The sequence below is a fragment of the Hemicordylus capensis genome, chromosome 2 (assembly GCF_027244095.1).
Source record: "Hemicordylus capensis ecotype Gifberg chromosome 2, rHemCap1.1.pri, whole genome shotgun sequence".
Lineage (NCBI taxonomy): Eukaryota > Metazoa > Chordata > Lepidosauria > Squamata > Cordylidae > Hemicordylus > Hemicordylus capensis.
This window is the reverse complement of record NC_069658.1, coordinates 363,828,006-363,845,041: the sequence shown is the minus strand read 5'-3', so window position 1 is coordinate 363,845,041 and position 17,036 is coordinate 363,828,006. Positions and strand designations below refer to the sequence as shown.

The 17,036-nt window shown below is 44.1% G+C and overlaps 1 protein-coding gene across 3 annotated transcripts in view; it reads left to right on the top strand.

Annotated features, from left to right (window-relative positions):
- The window catches only part of STK10 (serine/threonine kinase 10), a 112,519-nt gene that overhangs the window by 43,916 nt on the left and 51,567 nt on the right, over positions 1-17,036 (top strand). For all 3 annotated transcript variants that reach the window (XM_053290538.1, XM_053290536.1, XM_053290537.1), the window contains one exon: positions 1,122-1,286. In XM_053290538.1, the coding sequence (XP_053146513.1) occupies positions 1,200-1,286 (87 nt within the window). In that variant the 5' untranslated portion in view covers positions 1,122-1,199. The remainder of the gene's footprint in view (positions 1-1,121; positions 1,287-17,036) is intronic.

Sequence of the window (17,036 nt, the reverse complement as noted above, 5' to 3'; positions counted from 1 at the left end):
GGCTGAGGGCACTTGCTAATGATGGGCTGTCAAGTGGACTTGTAGATGCCTGCTTGGCTTCATTAAAGTCCATATTCATAATTGCAGTTTGACAGTAGCCAGGTGTACTGCTAAGTTGCTGGGGCACAGCTCTCCAGTGGGACCCTATGGTGTCCAGTTTGTGGAATAGCCTCCCCAGTGAGGCTCACCTGGTATCATCATTTTGTTCTTCTAGATGCCTGGTGAAGACCTTTCTGTTTACTCAGGCCTTTAAAAATAGGTTTTTAAAATGCTATTGTGTTGTGTCTTGTGTTCTGTTATAACTTTGTGTTTTGTTTTTAAGTGTTAATTATATGTTTTATTCTATTGTTTGTTGCGAGTTGCTCAGAGAACAATTTGTTATGGGGTGGCTAACACAGATGATGATGTTAGGGCGCTGTGCCTCTCCCTCAGTCCCCAAACTTAGAGGGAAGGGGATGTGGCAGAGGCGATGGGCAGCTGCTTCCATGTTTCATCTTGATGAATTGGTTGGGTGGGGAGCTCTTTGCCCGCAAGGGTGGGAAGAGGAGCTGCTGCTACCGCATTTTCCCCATCCCACTGCAGGGGAGAAGTCACTATCAGTAAATGGACCTTCCTCCCAAATTCCCCTACATTATTGTAGGTGCTCTGGTAGGAAGTCCCTTTTGCTGAGAAGAGGGCAGAAGGAAGCAGTTTCTTGCACCACCACTGCCGCCTTCTCCCGCTTGCTCCTCATCGTTGAGAATGTTCCCATGGGGAGGTGGGTGGGAGAAAGTTGCAGTTGGGAATATTTATGGTGGTGCTGCCTTCCCCAACACCCCAGTATGGGCCCTGGGGCCTCGGGGATCAGCCATGGGACCTCAGTTGCCATCTGATTTGATCAACACTTGCTGCTATCCCTGACATAGTTATAATGCCATTGATTCACCATGGTGGCGTTGAATCGTTTACTTGATGCACAACTATAAGCCTCTGTGACGCAAATAGGACTACTAGCTGTAAGGAAACAGCACTCCATATGCATTTATGCAGCCACCGGCTCTCTAGACTGTCACTGGTGATGCTTGAGTGTATTTACTCAGAGTGTATACTCAGAGTGTATTTACTCTGCTTTTATGTTACAGGCTAAAAACCGGGAGACTGGTGCCTTAGCTGCTGCCAAAGTCATTGAGACCAAGAATGAAGATGAACTGGAGGATTACATGGTGGAGATTGAGATCCTGGCAACCTGTGATCACCCTCACATTGTAAAGCTGCTAGGATCCTTTTATTACGACAGCAAGCTATGGGTAAGATTACTCTTTCAGGTCAAAGTAGCCACTCCAGGATGGTACAAGTCTGTTTAGAGTGCAAGATTTTGCCTGGCAGTGAGAAGATGTTGGCTTTTTCTTAGATTCCTGAGAAGCTGCTGACTAGAAACTTTAGAGTCTCCTTATGAGATTTTCTTTGTAAATACAGTAAGAGCTGTATGTGAAGTTCATAACTGCTTGTTTCATCGTCCATCTTTAATTTGTAATAAGAGACTGGAGTGTGGTTTGTTTCAAGCCAGAAAATTACCAGAACTTATGGAACTGAAACCTGCCCCCTGCCCCACCCTGGACCATCATTTCACCCCCATGTGGAGGAATCTGCCCTTTGTTTTAATAAAAAAGGGTAACACACCCCATTTTTATCCCCAATTCCAGGCAGGTTTGTGAATCAAGAACACTGTGTGAAACTATGGGACTCCTTACAAATGCACCTGTGGGTTTGTGGTGATTTGATCCAGAAGGTGGATGGATCAATCAATCAATTTATTACAGCCATAGGCCATACAGAGAACATACAAAGATTAAAACAAGATTAAAAGCAAAATATGCCAGCAGTAATATAATACATAATTATCAGGACAAAACACTAGCTCCTAAGAATTAGATCTTAAACAGGATCTTAGTCTAATAGCAACATAAAAGAATTTCGCCACCACCTTAGTAACCTCATTACCTTGATCCTCAAGACAAAAATTCAAATAAAAGGAGTCAGCTCTTCCTGGGAATTGCTCTATCAGAGGGAATATGAGTTCTTTCCTAGTATCAGAATATAGGGAGCAATATAACAGCACATGAGAAACTGTTTCAGGGAGGCCTGCACCACAAGGGCATAGGCCAAAATCTGATGATCCCTTATTAAATCTTTTTTCCAAAAGGACTGAAGGCAGCACATTCATACGGCCCCTAGTGAAAGCTATCCTAAACTTTAAAAAGTGTAGGGAAGCTAAATATTTAGCACCTCTTATTTCCCGAAGGGGGCATGATACCAAAAAATAGAGGAGAGCAGGTCCTATTTCCCCTAGAAACAAGATGTTACTCCCTGAATCCAAAGTGAGACGCCATAAAGTAATTGAGCTGCAATCTTTGCTCGAAAAACTTGGAGAGCCATAGGTATATACTGGCCTCCTTTGGAATAGTACAATCGGGATGGATCTATCAGGGACTGTGCAGTTATTTCCTTGGAACTGCTCTGTGCTGCACTTAGTATGTGTGGATGGTTAAGGTGTGTGGTGTAAAAATTATTTTCTAAAAATGCTCTGCATTGCACTTGGTTTGTACAGAGGGTCCCCTGAGACACCCCCCTCCCCCAACATTTGTCCCTTATTCGGACAATAGAATGTTGGCAGACTTAGGCTCAGCAAACTTTGGGTCACATTTGCAATCCAACAAACCATGGTTTGTTGAGTCATCTGAATAAGCTATCATCTAAAGAAAGCAAGTGTGCGTAATTATGTCAGAAAATATTTTTTAATGGAAGTTGGAATGCTTGGATAGGAGTTGGTAGTTTGGGACTCTTTGGGGATGAAATATCTCAGCAGTAGGATTGGCAAGGGATCTTGGAAAATCTTGGGAACTTGTTTGGGGTGTGTGTATGTGATACACAAGTTATTCCCCAGAGATGGCCTATCAGGCCTTTAGTTGGTTTAACTATTCTATTTCAAAGCTGTAAGGACTGGATATCTTTTTTTAAAATTAATTGACATTCTGAGCTTGTAAGTACTTAAGAGCTACATAAACATGACTCAGAGGATGTAGGGAGAAGAACAGGTAGCATCTTGCCTACTCCTGTTCAGGTTCTTGTTATGTGTTGTATCACTCCTGGTATAGAAACAGCTATGCATATTGCTGTTTGTTTTATTACATGCTAGCACTTGGGTGGTTTTGAAATGGAGAATGCCTCTATCTTACTCCTGCTTGCAAGCTGTTTAAGTCTCAAGCCCTCTTAGTTCCTCCCCCCGCCAGGCTCCCCCCAGCCGCCTTGCATAAGGGCATTTTATTCCCCACACACTAAAATACTTTTGACCCTCTCTTGTGCTATTTCTCTGTATGTGTGAATGCTGTTAATATGAGAAAGAAATGGAAAAAGAACCACGTTTAAATTGGCTGTATGTTCTGTCTAGCCCATGTTACACACCCAGGAAATGCAAACAAAATATGCATTTAGCATTGTGGGTGACTATGCCATATCTTCTAACATTTTTATTCTGAGAAGTTTTAAGAGCATTCAGATGAAAAGTAGCAATGTATATACATAGTAGAGTGTTCTTCCTGATCAAAACATTTTAAAAGCTGCTTCTTGCAACTTTATAAGGTGTATTTTGAATGTTTCCCTCCAGCTTCTCCCCCCTCCCCCCGAATGCTGATCCTCCTGCTGGATGTCTTTGGGTTACACACATTATTTCTTCCAGTCATTGTGAGAGATCCTTAGAAAGGATCTCCCACAAGAGTGTCTGATTGAATGAAGCTACAGGTATAGAATGAACAGGGATATTGGGCTGCATTTTAAAAGAATTTAAACTATGAATAATCCAGTTTGTTCCAGTAGCATAACCTTTTGAGATGCTTGGCTATGAAATGGCTGTCCTACATTTGCTACTGTTGCTCCCAATTGCATATTCAACTCCCTGGTGCCATCCTGCTCTCCTCTCAACATTTCTCATCTGCAGAAGTTCAAAATCCTTGGACTTAAACCAGGACTGCTCAATTTAGGCCTCCCAGCTGTTTATGAACTACTACTCCTATAATCCCCAGCTACAGTGGCCAGTAGCCATGAATTATGGGAATTGTAGGCCAATATCTACAGGAGGGTCGAAGTTGAGCAGCCCTAACTTCAACTCTCTACTATAAGAGAGTGCCTGAGTAAGGCCCAGTTGCTTCCTTGGGTATGCACATTCCATCCCTGCAAGCAGCATGGTGCCTCTACCAAACCCACTGCTGACTATCTTTGGTAGTCCACATGTCAAGATTCCCCATGGCAAAAGAATGATCCATGCAGTTTTGGTTACTGTTTCCACATCTGGTTGTGGCCTGTTCTGGTAAAGTTTTCAAAGGCTGGAAACTCTACTGTGGATATGTCATAAAGGAGGAGGCAGTTTACACTTCTTTGGAGCCTGCCAGTTTTCCAAAGGAACTTTTGAAACTCAAAATATAATATCAGGCCTGCTGTACAAGAACCAGCAAGTAGATGCTCATGAACAAAGTTCCCGTTATTGTTTTGTTAGAACAGAATCGTGTTTTAAAGGAACCTGATTAATCAGTGAGTCAGTTTCTGGTACAGTCAGTTTCTGGTACAGGTACTCTTCTGAAAATATTACTTTGTTGCCTTTGTTGGTTAAAATGAAAGCATATCTGGATATAACCAGCCAGCTGTTATGAACAAACATTACTTAATCAAATAAACATTTATTTAATACTAAAGAAATAATGAACCAGAGGCATGCATGTTTCTCAAGACAGTTTAGAACATCACCTCTTATCACCTCAAATTGGCCTAATTCTTCAGCCTCCAAGCCTGAGAAGCTCAGTTCCAGAGTGGGAATACAGTCAGTATCCACCACAATGAAGACAGACGCAAAGAACTCATTCAGTTTCTCTGCGATCTCCTTATCCTCCTAAATAATCCCTTCCATGATCTCATTATCTAAGGGTCCAACTGCCTCTCTGGCAGGTGTTATGCTTCTGATATATTTAAAGTAGTTTTTCCACAGCCTGAGGAGGTCATCCTCCAATAGTATGGGTTGTGGCCGAGCATTCTCCAAAGACAGGACTAATGTAGAACTGAAGGTGTGGCTAGTTTCCTGCCTGGGAGGCAGGAAAACCCCACTTCCAGTCCTGTCTTTGTTCTGTGAACAGGTCTATACTTTTGCTCTCTTATCTTGCTATTTGCTTTTTGCTGACTAGCTTTTTCACCAGATTTGACCCTTTCTTATTTCCCTCTTCCAGTATTGTGACAGGGTGTGAAGGAAGTCAAATTTGCTGAAATACCAAAATTACCTTTCTTGAGTTTAATTAGGTCCGATTGGTTTTTCTACTTTCGGTTTTGTTTTTACTACTCTCCTCAACTGCATAATACAGTGTTCCCATGCCAGAGCCCCCCTCAAGGGCTCTTTATTAGTAGGACCACACTCCGAATCTAGGGGTAGATCTCCATCGAGACCCCCCACTCTTCTGAGAAACAGCCCCGCTCTTCTTCACCGGAACGGGGCTGTGTCATAACACATTCCTACGCTTGCCCACAGTGAATCTGTGGAAGCTTCCAAAAAGACTCACAAGAAGGCAAAGAAGAAAAGTAAATATTCAGAAAATGCAAAAGATGCTAGCGGGCAGGCCTTAAAGAAATGCTCGGCACTGGCTACTGCCAGGCGACTGAGCGTGCAGCTCCTACTACAGGCGGTCTGCAATTACTGCCCTCCACGCCACTTGCCAGCTTCGAAGCTTGACACCATGCAACCTGCTGCTCTTGGAGATACGCCGATGCTGCTGCCAATCCCTCCTCTCGCTCTGCCCGAGGAGGTGATTGAGATCCTGGCTCTTCTGATAAGAGCCCATTCCTTTGAGGCCAGCTGTCCCTCTCGATGTTCTCCTGAAGGAGAGCGTCTCGCGCCTCCGACATCTTCTCTGTGCCAGCCACCGCCTTCCCTGGTGATGCTGACTGACCGTCCTGTGGAGCGCCCTTCCACGCTGCACCTGGGCAGCCTACTGAACCGGCAGGGCCTAGCATTCCTTTCAAGGACCTGTTCCTGCCAGATATTGTGGCTTGGCTGGGGGAACTTATAGCAAAGCAGTGTGCTTCTTTGATTAAGGCTCACCTTACACCTCCTTCCAATCCTTCTCTCAAATCCCTCCTTCCAACTCCCCCTCCTGCACCTAGGGCTAATCGCCACCCTTCCAGGTCCTCGTCCCCGGCATCTAGCCCATTTCATCTGAGGCCCATTTAGAAAAAAAGAGGGCTAGATCCTCTTCATCCTCCTCCTCCTCGAATAGGGCTTCTCTACCCAAGCACCCTGTCCATTCCCCAGTGGCACATCCACTTAATCCTCTACCTCCTTCCAGGCCACCCTCACCTATCCCAACGTAGGCTCCCCCTGAACCCCTCCCTCTCAAACAGATTATTATTTCTGACCATGAGGAAATCTTAAGTGAGGCTAATAATGACTCTCCAGACAAAGAAGAAGGTGAACTCTCAGATGAGAATGCTCCCACCCCCATCCCTGCCTCCATTGGACTTTTTACTTCTTCTGATTTTGAAGTTATGCTTTCTAAGGCTAAGCATGCTATTAATGACATTGCTCCATTGGAGGTGGCTCAATCTTCTTTTTCTTCTCTCAACCATAATGAAGCGATTCACACAAGCAGCAGAAACTGAGCTAAAGGAGCCCAGTCCAGTTTCTGCTGGTCGTGTGCAGCAACGGGAGCCATGTGGCTCCCGGCGGCAAGCCTGCATAAGTGCATGGAACCATGGAGGCGCGGTCTGGCACTGGGGGGTTTGGAGCTTTAAGGGTGGGGGGGCAGTACTTACCCCTCCCGCTGCTTCTCCCCCTCCAGCGCTTGACTTTTTGCAAAGTTTCTGGGGCGGCAGCGTTCCTCCCTGCCCCCGTCGTTGCCCGGCAAACAAGGAAGTTGAGTGTACGCATGTGACCGTTGCGGCACGCGCCGGTCGTCACGGCCATGCACGCGTGCAGCACATGTCACACGTTGCGTGCGCACACAATGTGTGACATGTGCGGCGCGCGCATAGCGGCGATGGGCGGGCGCATGCATACACTCAACTTCCTTGTTTGCCGGGCAGGGGCGGCAGGGAGGCTGCCGCCCCAGAAATTTTGCAAAAAGTCAAGCGCCAGAGGGGGAAATGCGGTGGGAGGGGTAAGTACTACCCTCCCACCCTTAAAGCTCCCCATCCCCGCCGGACCGGTTTGGAGGCCTCTATCATTGCCCCGGACTGGTCCGGTGCACATCCCTATGCCTAAGTGCCTTACCCTTTAAATGAGGTTAGTGGAGTGAGGGCTCCACTAACCCCTTTTTTGGTCGTGTGCAGCTGTGGTAGACACATTTGGGGAGGGGTGACCCCAGGAATGCACCACGCACTCGTGTGGTGCATTACTGGGGATCCAGGGGGCGGGGCACCACATGGTGGCTCTTCCTTGCACCCGACCCCTGGAGCTGTTGGATGAGCCACGACCGGGTGCAGAACCGCCTGAGCGAAGCTGCCACTTGTGTAGGTGGGCAATTCCTCCCACCCAGGGAGTTCCATGTGCTCATCTGTGGGGAGTTAAGCATTTTTGGGATTCCTCCCCGCATAACAGAGTAGCCCTTCCCACTTGATTGTGGGAAGAGCTTCACTGTTTTTCCTTCCACCATCACAGGCACTCCTATTGTTCCCTCCTCTCTCCTCTTCAAGGAGGTCATGTTAGCAGAATAGGCTGCTCCCACTTCATCAAAACCTGTGGGGCTTATTCCTAAGAAACTCTACAATTTACCCCAGGAAGTCTCTTCTCTTCTGGTAGTATCATCTGTGAACCCTCCCGTGGAGCAGCTGGTTTCAGCTTTGGTGTTAGCTAAAGAAGGCAATGAACAGCTCATATCTTCTGAGGACCGCAAATCCTATCTTCTCCGCAAAAGCCATATGGCATCTGCTACTGTGATTAAAGCTGCTACCACTAACTCCATCTTTGCCAGGCCCTCAATGCTCTGGGTTAAGGAACTTGCTTAGACAAATTCATGGAGGACTGGTCTATCAATGGCTACTAGTTTGGTGGCTATAGGCCACCTCCAGCTTCAGAGGCGCCTCTCAATACCAGTTGCAGGGAAGCAACAGCAGGAGAGAGGGCATGCCTTTACCACTTGCCTGTGGGCTTCTCAGAGGCGTCTGGTGGGTCGCTGTGTGAAACAGGATGTTGGGCTAGATAGGCCTTGGGCCTGATCCAGCAGGGCTGCTGTTATGTTCTTATGTGTCACAAATAAAAGTTAAAAAATTTCACCACACTTGTAGGGCAACTGATTTGTCAAGTTAAATGCCAAGAAACTATAATTGCTATACAAAAATTTGTATTGGGCAACATCTAGACTGTTAATAATGGTAAAGTTGGAATTTGATGGACTTCTACTAATTGTGACTAATTTGTCTCGTTGATTTCATTGGTGCTAAGTTATAATGAACTAATTTAGATGCTGTTCATTGTTCTTAACTTTTACAAATATGCGCAGTGGCTGACTTTGTGAGCACACACACATGTGCACACCTTAGCACATCTGCACACCTTAGCAGCATGTGCGCACACACAGTGGCAGCACTTCCTTTGTCAGAATATCAGCCAGTGTTTGGAAATTTATTCACTACTGACAAACCTGAGTCCAGTAAATGGTCTAGCAAACCCAAATGCAGAACCACTACTAATGCTAAGTTTATATAGACCTGGTCAGTAGTCTAGATAGGAGATCATTTGGAGCCCAATATAAGAGCAGCATAGATACATAATGCATATTTTAAAAATCTGATTTAGCTCTCATGGTTGTGGGGACAATTTTATATTGCACTTCGAGTAAAGTAATGGTTAATACCCTCTTCAAGTTCAGATTTAAACACAAATTTCATAACTATATGCCCCTAAATGCTTTTTGTTTACCTATTGTCTTTCCTCCTCTTCTTTCTCCTGTGATTTGCTGTTGGGATTGATTGGTTACTTTCCCAAATATTTTTCCTCGTAGGCTATTCTGTTCAGGAAAAATAAGGCATTATTCTGTAGCCCATGGTGAATAGTGTCCTTGTATTGTAAGGAAATAATGGAAAACTGGAAGCAATCTGTTCAGAGAGTGAATAATTGTAAATTCCACCTACTGAATACTTGTATGCCAGACAAGCTGTTGACATTTTATTCTCCCCCACCCCACACCCCAGAGAGGGTGGTTATGTATTGTTCTGTGAAGTTACTAGGAATCTGCTGTGGCTGTGTGAGATCACATGATTGCCTAGGAGACTTGGAGTTGTTAGTCTCCAAAGTAATTTTTCGCATTTCAGCGTTGCTTCATACTCCAGACTTTGCTTCTGTATGGCTAAGGGTGATGTGAAGTGAAATTCTATTGTTAACAAGATCAGGGGTCCTTATTGCTTCGACCAGCAGTCGGTCTTGACCTGGAAGCTTATATAGTGGTCGGGAGTGTCATCTGACCAACTCTGGTCTGTTGACACAGACAGACTGATTTGTCTCATAAAGGTGCCATTTCCTCCTTTAGGTCAAAGCTCAATCTTCACCTGATTGTTCCCAAATCAGCAGTTCAAGGCCTGCTGCGTGCTCAAGTATTGACAACATCTGCACTAGGGTAGCATTAAGCTGGTAGGACATGGAAACTGTAGGATGAAAGTCTTGCGGGGGAGCATAAAATCTATTTCTTATCATTATCATCATCATTAGGAAATGGCATTCACTCCCTAAATGCCTGTCTACAGGCAGTAATGGGCTGGATGAGGGATAACAAATTGAAGCTGAATCCGAGCAAGATGGAGGTGCTCATTGTGGGGGATTGGAATTTAAGGGATGAGTTAGATCTTCCTGTGCTGGATGGGGTTATACTCCCCCAGAAGGAACAGGTACGCAGCTTGGGAGTGCTCTTGGATCCAGGCCTCACCATGGTATCTCCGGTGTAGGCTATGGCCAGGAGTGCTTTCTATCAGCTTCGGTTGATTCGACAGCTGCGTCCATTCCTTGAAGAGAACGATCTCAAAACAGTGGTACATCAGCTGGTAATCTCCAGGCTTGACTACTGCAATGCGCTCTACATGGGGCTGCCTTTGTATGTAGTTCACAAACTTCAGTTAGTTCAAAATGCGGCAGTTATATTGGTCTCTGGGGTAACCCAGAGAGACCATATTATGCCTGTCTTAAAACAGCTGCACTGGCTGCCGATATGTTTCCGGGCGAAATACAAAGTGCTGGTTATTACCTTTAAAGCTCTGAACGGCTTGGGTCCAGGTTTCCTTAGAGAGCGCCTTCTTCTGTATGGTCCGCATCGCTCATTGAGGTCATCTGGGAGAGGTCAGTCTCCAGTAACCACCGTTACGTCTGGTGGCGACTTGGAACCAGGCCTTTTCTGTAGCTGCTCCTGGTCTATGGAATGCACTCCCAGCAGATATCCTCAGTTTAGGCTCGCTGTCGGCCTTTAAGACAGCCCTAAAAACCTATTTGTTTGGCCTGGCCTTTCAAGGCTTGTAAAGTGGTGTTGTTTTTTTAAAAGTATTTTAATTGGTTTTAAATAGTTTTAATCATTTTTGAATTTTTATATTGTTTTTAGCACTGTGTTTGAATTGTGGGTTTTATGTCTTCTTAAAAAGTTGTACACCGCCCAGAGCCTCTGGATGGAGCGGTTTATAAATGTAATTTAATTAATTAATTAAATTTTCACTACAGAAGAACTGAAAATGTGGTTGCTAGATTGCCAATGGTTGTAAACGGTTGATCACATTTTATCTGTCTTAGCGACTTGCATTGGTTTCCAGTATTTCTAGACCCAATTCAAGGTGCTGGTTATTACCTTTAAAATCTGATATGGCCTGACACCAGGTTGCCTAAAGGAATGTCTTCACCCAAATGTATCTGGATGGATCTTAAGGTCCTCATCACAGTCCCTGCTCTCTGTTATGCCATGGGTGCTTCTCTGTGGTGGCATCACACTTTGGGAACTTGCTGCCAGAGGGGGTCAGGCAGCCACCACACCTATGATATTTAAATAGGCCTACAAAACTCATTTTCTAAAGCTGATGTTTAAACTGCCAGATGTGGTGATGGCTACCAATCTAGATGAGTTTAAAAGAGGATTAGAGAAATCCATGAAGGATATGGCTATCAATGGTTATTAGTCTGGATAGCAGCATATTTCCATCAGTATCAGAGGAGGAATGCCCCTGAACACCAGGTGTTAGGGTACACCATTAGGAGGGGTCATTGCCACCCACCCACCCACTTCACTTGCAGAATTCCCAGATACACCTCGTTTGGTCACTGGATGAAGCAGGATGCTGGACTAGATGGGCCTTTGGCCTGATCCAGCAAGGCCTTTTCTTTTCTTTTTCTTTTTTTTAAATGCTGGTTTAAAATTGGTTGTTATCCAGCTGCTTTTGTTAGGTTTTTATATTTTGCTTTTTATGTATTTTAATGTAAACTGTTAGATTAAAAAAAAACTTTAAAGAAAAGCCATGTAGAAATAGTTGAAATAAACAAATAGAAATACCTAGAAAGGGAGGCTGCTCAACAGCTGGTTTTCCTATCAGGTTTGCTGGTGATCTGCTAAGCTCCCTTAGGGCCAGGCCTCTCCATGCTGATTTGTGCACTCTTTTTTGTTTGTTTGTTTACACTGATCATGGTAGGAAGTAGGACATCAGTGATGCCTCCTGCAGTATTTGATTGTAGAATAGGTCAGTTTTTGCAAATGTTTTGTTCTGGCGCACTTAAAAGATGCTTTTTCTCATATAGACATTAATTTGCGGGGGAGAGCAATATATTCAAAATATTGGGATTGTTTAGGCAGAAGATTTACTTGCAAATTCTGGAACAGTTCCAGAGAGGCAGAGGGAACCCGCCCAATAATGTACAATTATCTCTCTCTTTCTTAAGCACACATCCCTACGTTTCAGTGTTTTCCCCTGCAGGATTAATTGTTGAATGAGTTGCCAGTTTGAAAGAGAAGGGACCAAAGGTCATGAATTCTTAACATAGGAAGGGCGGTGCCAAGTTTGCAACAGTAATCTTTGCTTTCTCAGCAGTTAAATTGCTGTGCCAAAGAGTTTAAATCCCTTTTGCTGAAAGGAATGGAGAATTTTGTTATAAAAAGGTTTGAATGGGTTTTATCTCACTGGGTTAGAATGGTAAAGCTGTCTCAAAAAGATGCTAATTCAGACATCATTTTAAAAATCTCCTGATTCCTGAGCCTTGGGAATCTTCTAGGGTCCTATGTCTGAACCCATTGTGTCACAAGGAATAATACAAACTAACCCGCACCCCCCCCACTGCCATCCCACCCTGTAAATGAAAGCTGATATTCAGAATGCCATGATAGAATGCTTTACAGATGTTTCTCTGGAACATTGGGAACTCCCTCTCCCTGACCATAATTCTAATCCTTATCCAGCATGGATAGCTTGATATGGTGCAACTGTGAAGTGGATGTGTGGATGTTACCTGTGGAAAGCCTATTTGCTTATTGTGATTCCTTATTGTAGAGGTAGGACCAAGACATTCAGAGTGGGGGATACCCCCTCTGTAGATGAAATATTCAATACCCTGTGCCAGGTACTTGATTTGATCTGAAAAGATTGGCTTCCATGGGACACATTGCAATGAAAAATGGAAATATTTTTCTTGCTTTGGGAATGTGCTTTATTTGTCCAAAGCATGTGTGTTAATTTTAAAGGAAAAGTCAAGAACTGGGCTGCACAGCTTCAGCCCTCCAACTGTTTTTGGACTACAGCTCCTATCGTTCCCAGCCTTAGTGGCCAGAGTCAGGAATTGTGGAAGTTTGTAGTCAAACATCTGCAGGAGGGCTGAACTTGTGAAGCCCTGGGCAAGAATGTGCTAACCGTGCCATCCTATGCATTCTACTCGGTAAATCCCACAGAGCTCAATAGGACTGATTCCCAGGTAAGTATGTGTAGGATTGCAATCTAAGTCACTCACAGTTCTTCAGACTCTGCCTAGGTTTTCTGGGGACCTTTCCAGATGTGAGGAGATCATGGGCTTTTTGAAGCTTTCACACAAGCTTTTTTGAAAGTCTCTCACTCACAGTCCAGCCTCTTGTTTAGAAAGCTGTAGGCTCTCTTGCTCCCTTACTATACAGTTTGACTCTGTGGCTACACATGGAGCAAGGTGCTTTTTACAGCACCACCCATGCTTGAGAACACATCTCCCCATTACTATTTACTAATTAAAGTAGTAATGGATGTCAAGGACTTGGGCCAGAGTGACTTGCTAGTAGGCATCTTCTTCATCACCTTCCTGTTGTAATGGCAGCTAAATTTATAGAGTGATTTCTGAACCCTAACCCTATTGATTTCTGAACCTGTTGCTGGGGGGAAACAAGAAGACCATCACCTTTGTGCTGTACTTGGGGGAGCCAGGGCAAATGGTTGATTACTATTGGAAAGGAAAGACTGGACTAGATGGGCATGATGCATCAAGTCAGTGCTTGCATTTCTTGCCAAATGGGTTTTGTTTGACATTCTCTGAAGCTTTTTAAAAAGGATTCAATTGCACAGAAACTGTTTCTGTGAGCAAATGTTGGAAGGAAGTTTCAGCTGAGAGATCAGAATTGCAAAGTGCAGTTGAGAGGATGTCATGAGCTTAATGTGCTGAAAATATTTCATGAATGGCAAGTGTAATAAGAAGGCATGCCTACAATAAATAATAAGTAGGCATGTCCTACAGTAGGCATGCTGTACAGTAGGAGAGCTGGTCTTGTGGTAGCAAGCATGACTTGTCCTCTTTGCTAAGCAGGGTCCACCCTGGTTGCATATGAATGGAAGACTACATGTGTAAGCATTTTAAGATATTTCCCTTAGAGCAGTGTTTCTCAAACTTTGTTGGTTCGCCGCCCCCTTTTAGAAAAAATTGAATGCTTAATGCCCCCCTGCCAAGTCCCACCCCCAGGGTGGGGGGTGAGCTGCCCAAGCCCCACCCCTGGAATGCCCCACCCCTTACCTAAGGCACTGCTGGGGGTTGGGCCAGCCCCGAGTAATGGTGAGGACATAGAGGACAGGAATACGAACTAAACTAGTAACAGAATAAGTTTTGATGAGAAGGATGAGCCTGATGAGATTCTAACAATTCAATATTCGGCTCCATGTTTGTTAACAGCATTCTCAAATCTCCACGATTAGCTATCTGCAGACTATTTCTTTTTTTTATTATTAGTGTTGTTACTGCACTGAACCCACGTTCCACTAAATAAGACGAAGGGAATGCAATAAGAAGTTTTTGAACAATAGTCCATAAACCAGGATAAAGTTCAGGTATCTGCTTCTGCAGCCAAAACTGTTGGTATCCAGATTTAAATTTAAATTTCAGCTCTTCATTTGTTCTTAACTCAATCAACTCTTCTTCTAAGTTTGGAGATGCTTCTGAAATTTCACAGGAAAATGGGTCCAAAAGCCAATCAGGTACATCCATTTTTAAAATATCCTGAAATCGTTTTTTGAAGTCCAATTCCAGAGTTTCCAAATGTTGGCAATATTCAAGTAAATCTTCATCATTTTTTTCTACTGTTGACAAATTTGGAAAGTGGATAAATTCTCCCCGTCCCAAGTTTCTTTTATGTATTTGAAGCTTTCCCACAAATGCAGAAATTACATTTTTAGTTTTTATTAGATTCAGGTCATCACCTTGGAGCTGAAGGTTCATTTCACTTAATTTGTTAAACAAATCTGTCAGATAAGCTATATCTGGTTTTGATTTTATCAAATCTGCTCTTAAAGTAGCATCTTTGTCTTCCAAAAACTCTAGCACTGAGTTGAAAAGGTTGGAAAAACGGCTCAAACTGGCTCCCTTTGATAGCCAACGAACTTCTGTATGAAGAAGCAGACGATTGTAATCTTCATCGTTCGCCATACAGAGTTGTCCAAATAACCTGTCCTGCAAAGAATTACCTCTGATTTTGTTCACTGCTCTGATGACGAGATGAAGTAAGCTATATAAGCGTTCACTCAGGATTTTCGCTACTAGATGTTGCCGGTGAATAACACAGTGTACGGCCAATATATTTGGTACCTCTTCCTTTAAATGTGCCATAAAACCATTGTAGCGTCCAACCATCGCTGGAGCACCATCAGTAGCAACAGACAATATGTTATTCAGGGGAATTTCATTCTCTTCAAAAAAAATCTTTCATTACACGAAATAATGATGCTCCTTTAGTATCAGTTTCTAAAGTTTGGGCAAACAATAACTCTTGGCAGATTTGTTGATCCCTTATGCACATAAGCGAGAAGTAAGGCTTCATTCCCTGGCAAAGTTGACTCATCAAGTTGCATTGAAAACTGAGATGTTTTTAAATAATTACATAGAGAGTTTTCAGTGTTTTCAGCCATCTCATCAATTCTTCTTTGGACTGTGTCATTACTCAAAGGATTTTTTTTGACAATGTCAGTTGGTGACTTGTGTAGTACAGTCTGTAATACCTCCTTTATGGCTGGTATAATAAGTTCTTCCCCAATAGTATGCGGCTTCCCTGATTTTGCAATAAGTATAGCTATATTGTAAGAAGCATGCAACCCATCGTTACCTTGTTTGGATGCTGTTGAAAAGATAGTTTCCAATTTGGGCTGTTCTACAAACTTTTCTTTGAGTCCTTGAAAATAATGCAAATCTTTATTCTTTTTATCTGGATGGATTTTTGTCAGATGTTCTTGGAGTCTAGAAGGCTTCATAGCTTCATTTGAGAAAACCTTTTGGCATATTATACACATTGGTAATGCATTATTTGAAGGAGACGGAATGAAACCATATTTCAAATAATCAACACTGTACTGCCTGCATTTTTTCTTTGCCTCAGACATCGTAATAACTGAAACAAGAAGCGTTGGAGCTCCGAGGGGCGGGAGCATTTAAAAAGTCGGCGGGCTCCCTCAACTGCATGTAAAACTAGTGACCGCCTTCCCCTGAAAAGTTTTGGCCGGCGGTGGGTGGGATAGCTGGAGGACTGAAGCCCTGGGCGGCAGCTGCCTGAAGATCTCCAGTGTCTTCAGGCAGCTGCCGCCCTGGGCTTCAGTCCTCCAGCGTCTCAGTGGAGTCTCAGTGGGCGGCAGAGGATTTAGCCGGCTCCCCTGCTGCGCCTGCGCAATGAGCCCCTCCCTTGGCTCATTGCGCAGTGCAGCAGGGGAGCCGGCTGAATCCTCTGCTGCCCACTGATTGGTTCCTGGTGCCCCCTAATTTTACATGGAGCTTCCAACGCCCCCTTGGATTGCTCCAACGCCCACTAGGGGGCGATACCGCCCACTTTGAGAACCATTGCCTTAGAGGAAGGAGCCGCTCTGGGAAGAGCACTTAAGTTCCAAGTTTCCTCCCTGGCGTCTTCAGATAGGGCTGGAAGAGATTCCTGCCTGCAACCTTGGAGAAGCTGCCGCCAGTCTGTGTAGACAATATTGAGCTAGACGGACCAATGGTCTGACTCAGTATAAGGCAGCTTCCTATGTTCCTACCTGACTTTCTTTTCATCAAGGCCACTAGAATGGCTACATAATGTTGAGTCAACTTTTGCCCTCATATTCGTTAAGGTTAGAATTCAAATAATGTGTTCTTTTCATCAGGTTTTCTTTGCAAACACCCTGGTTTTTTTCGTTAGTTGAGTTTGACCTTCCAGTTGTTTCTGATGCAAGATGTTGTTTTAGTTTAATTTTTAGAATGTAAGACTGTTATCTGCAGGGTGCAATATATGGAACATTCTGCCTGGTGCTATGAGACACAGTTTACCATTCGACTTCATACGTCTAGGACTGTCAGGGCTTGCAATGTAACTGGATTTCTGAGCTTCAAGAAGGCTGTGCACATTCTTGCTACTTATAACAACAGTTCTCCACCCATGTTTGTTCTTTGGTATGCTTGGCCTTAATTGCAAATACATCACTTCTTAAATCTCCTAGGTTCTCTGGGTCTGGCACCCTGTGTCTTGTGGATGAAGGCTTCTCTAACCTTTCTGTTGTATTTCATGGATACTCTTTTTCCTCATCCCTTTCTCAAGACACTCTGCTGT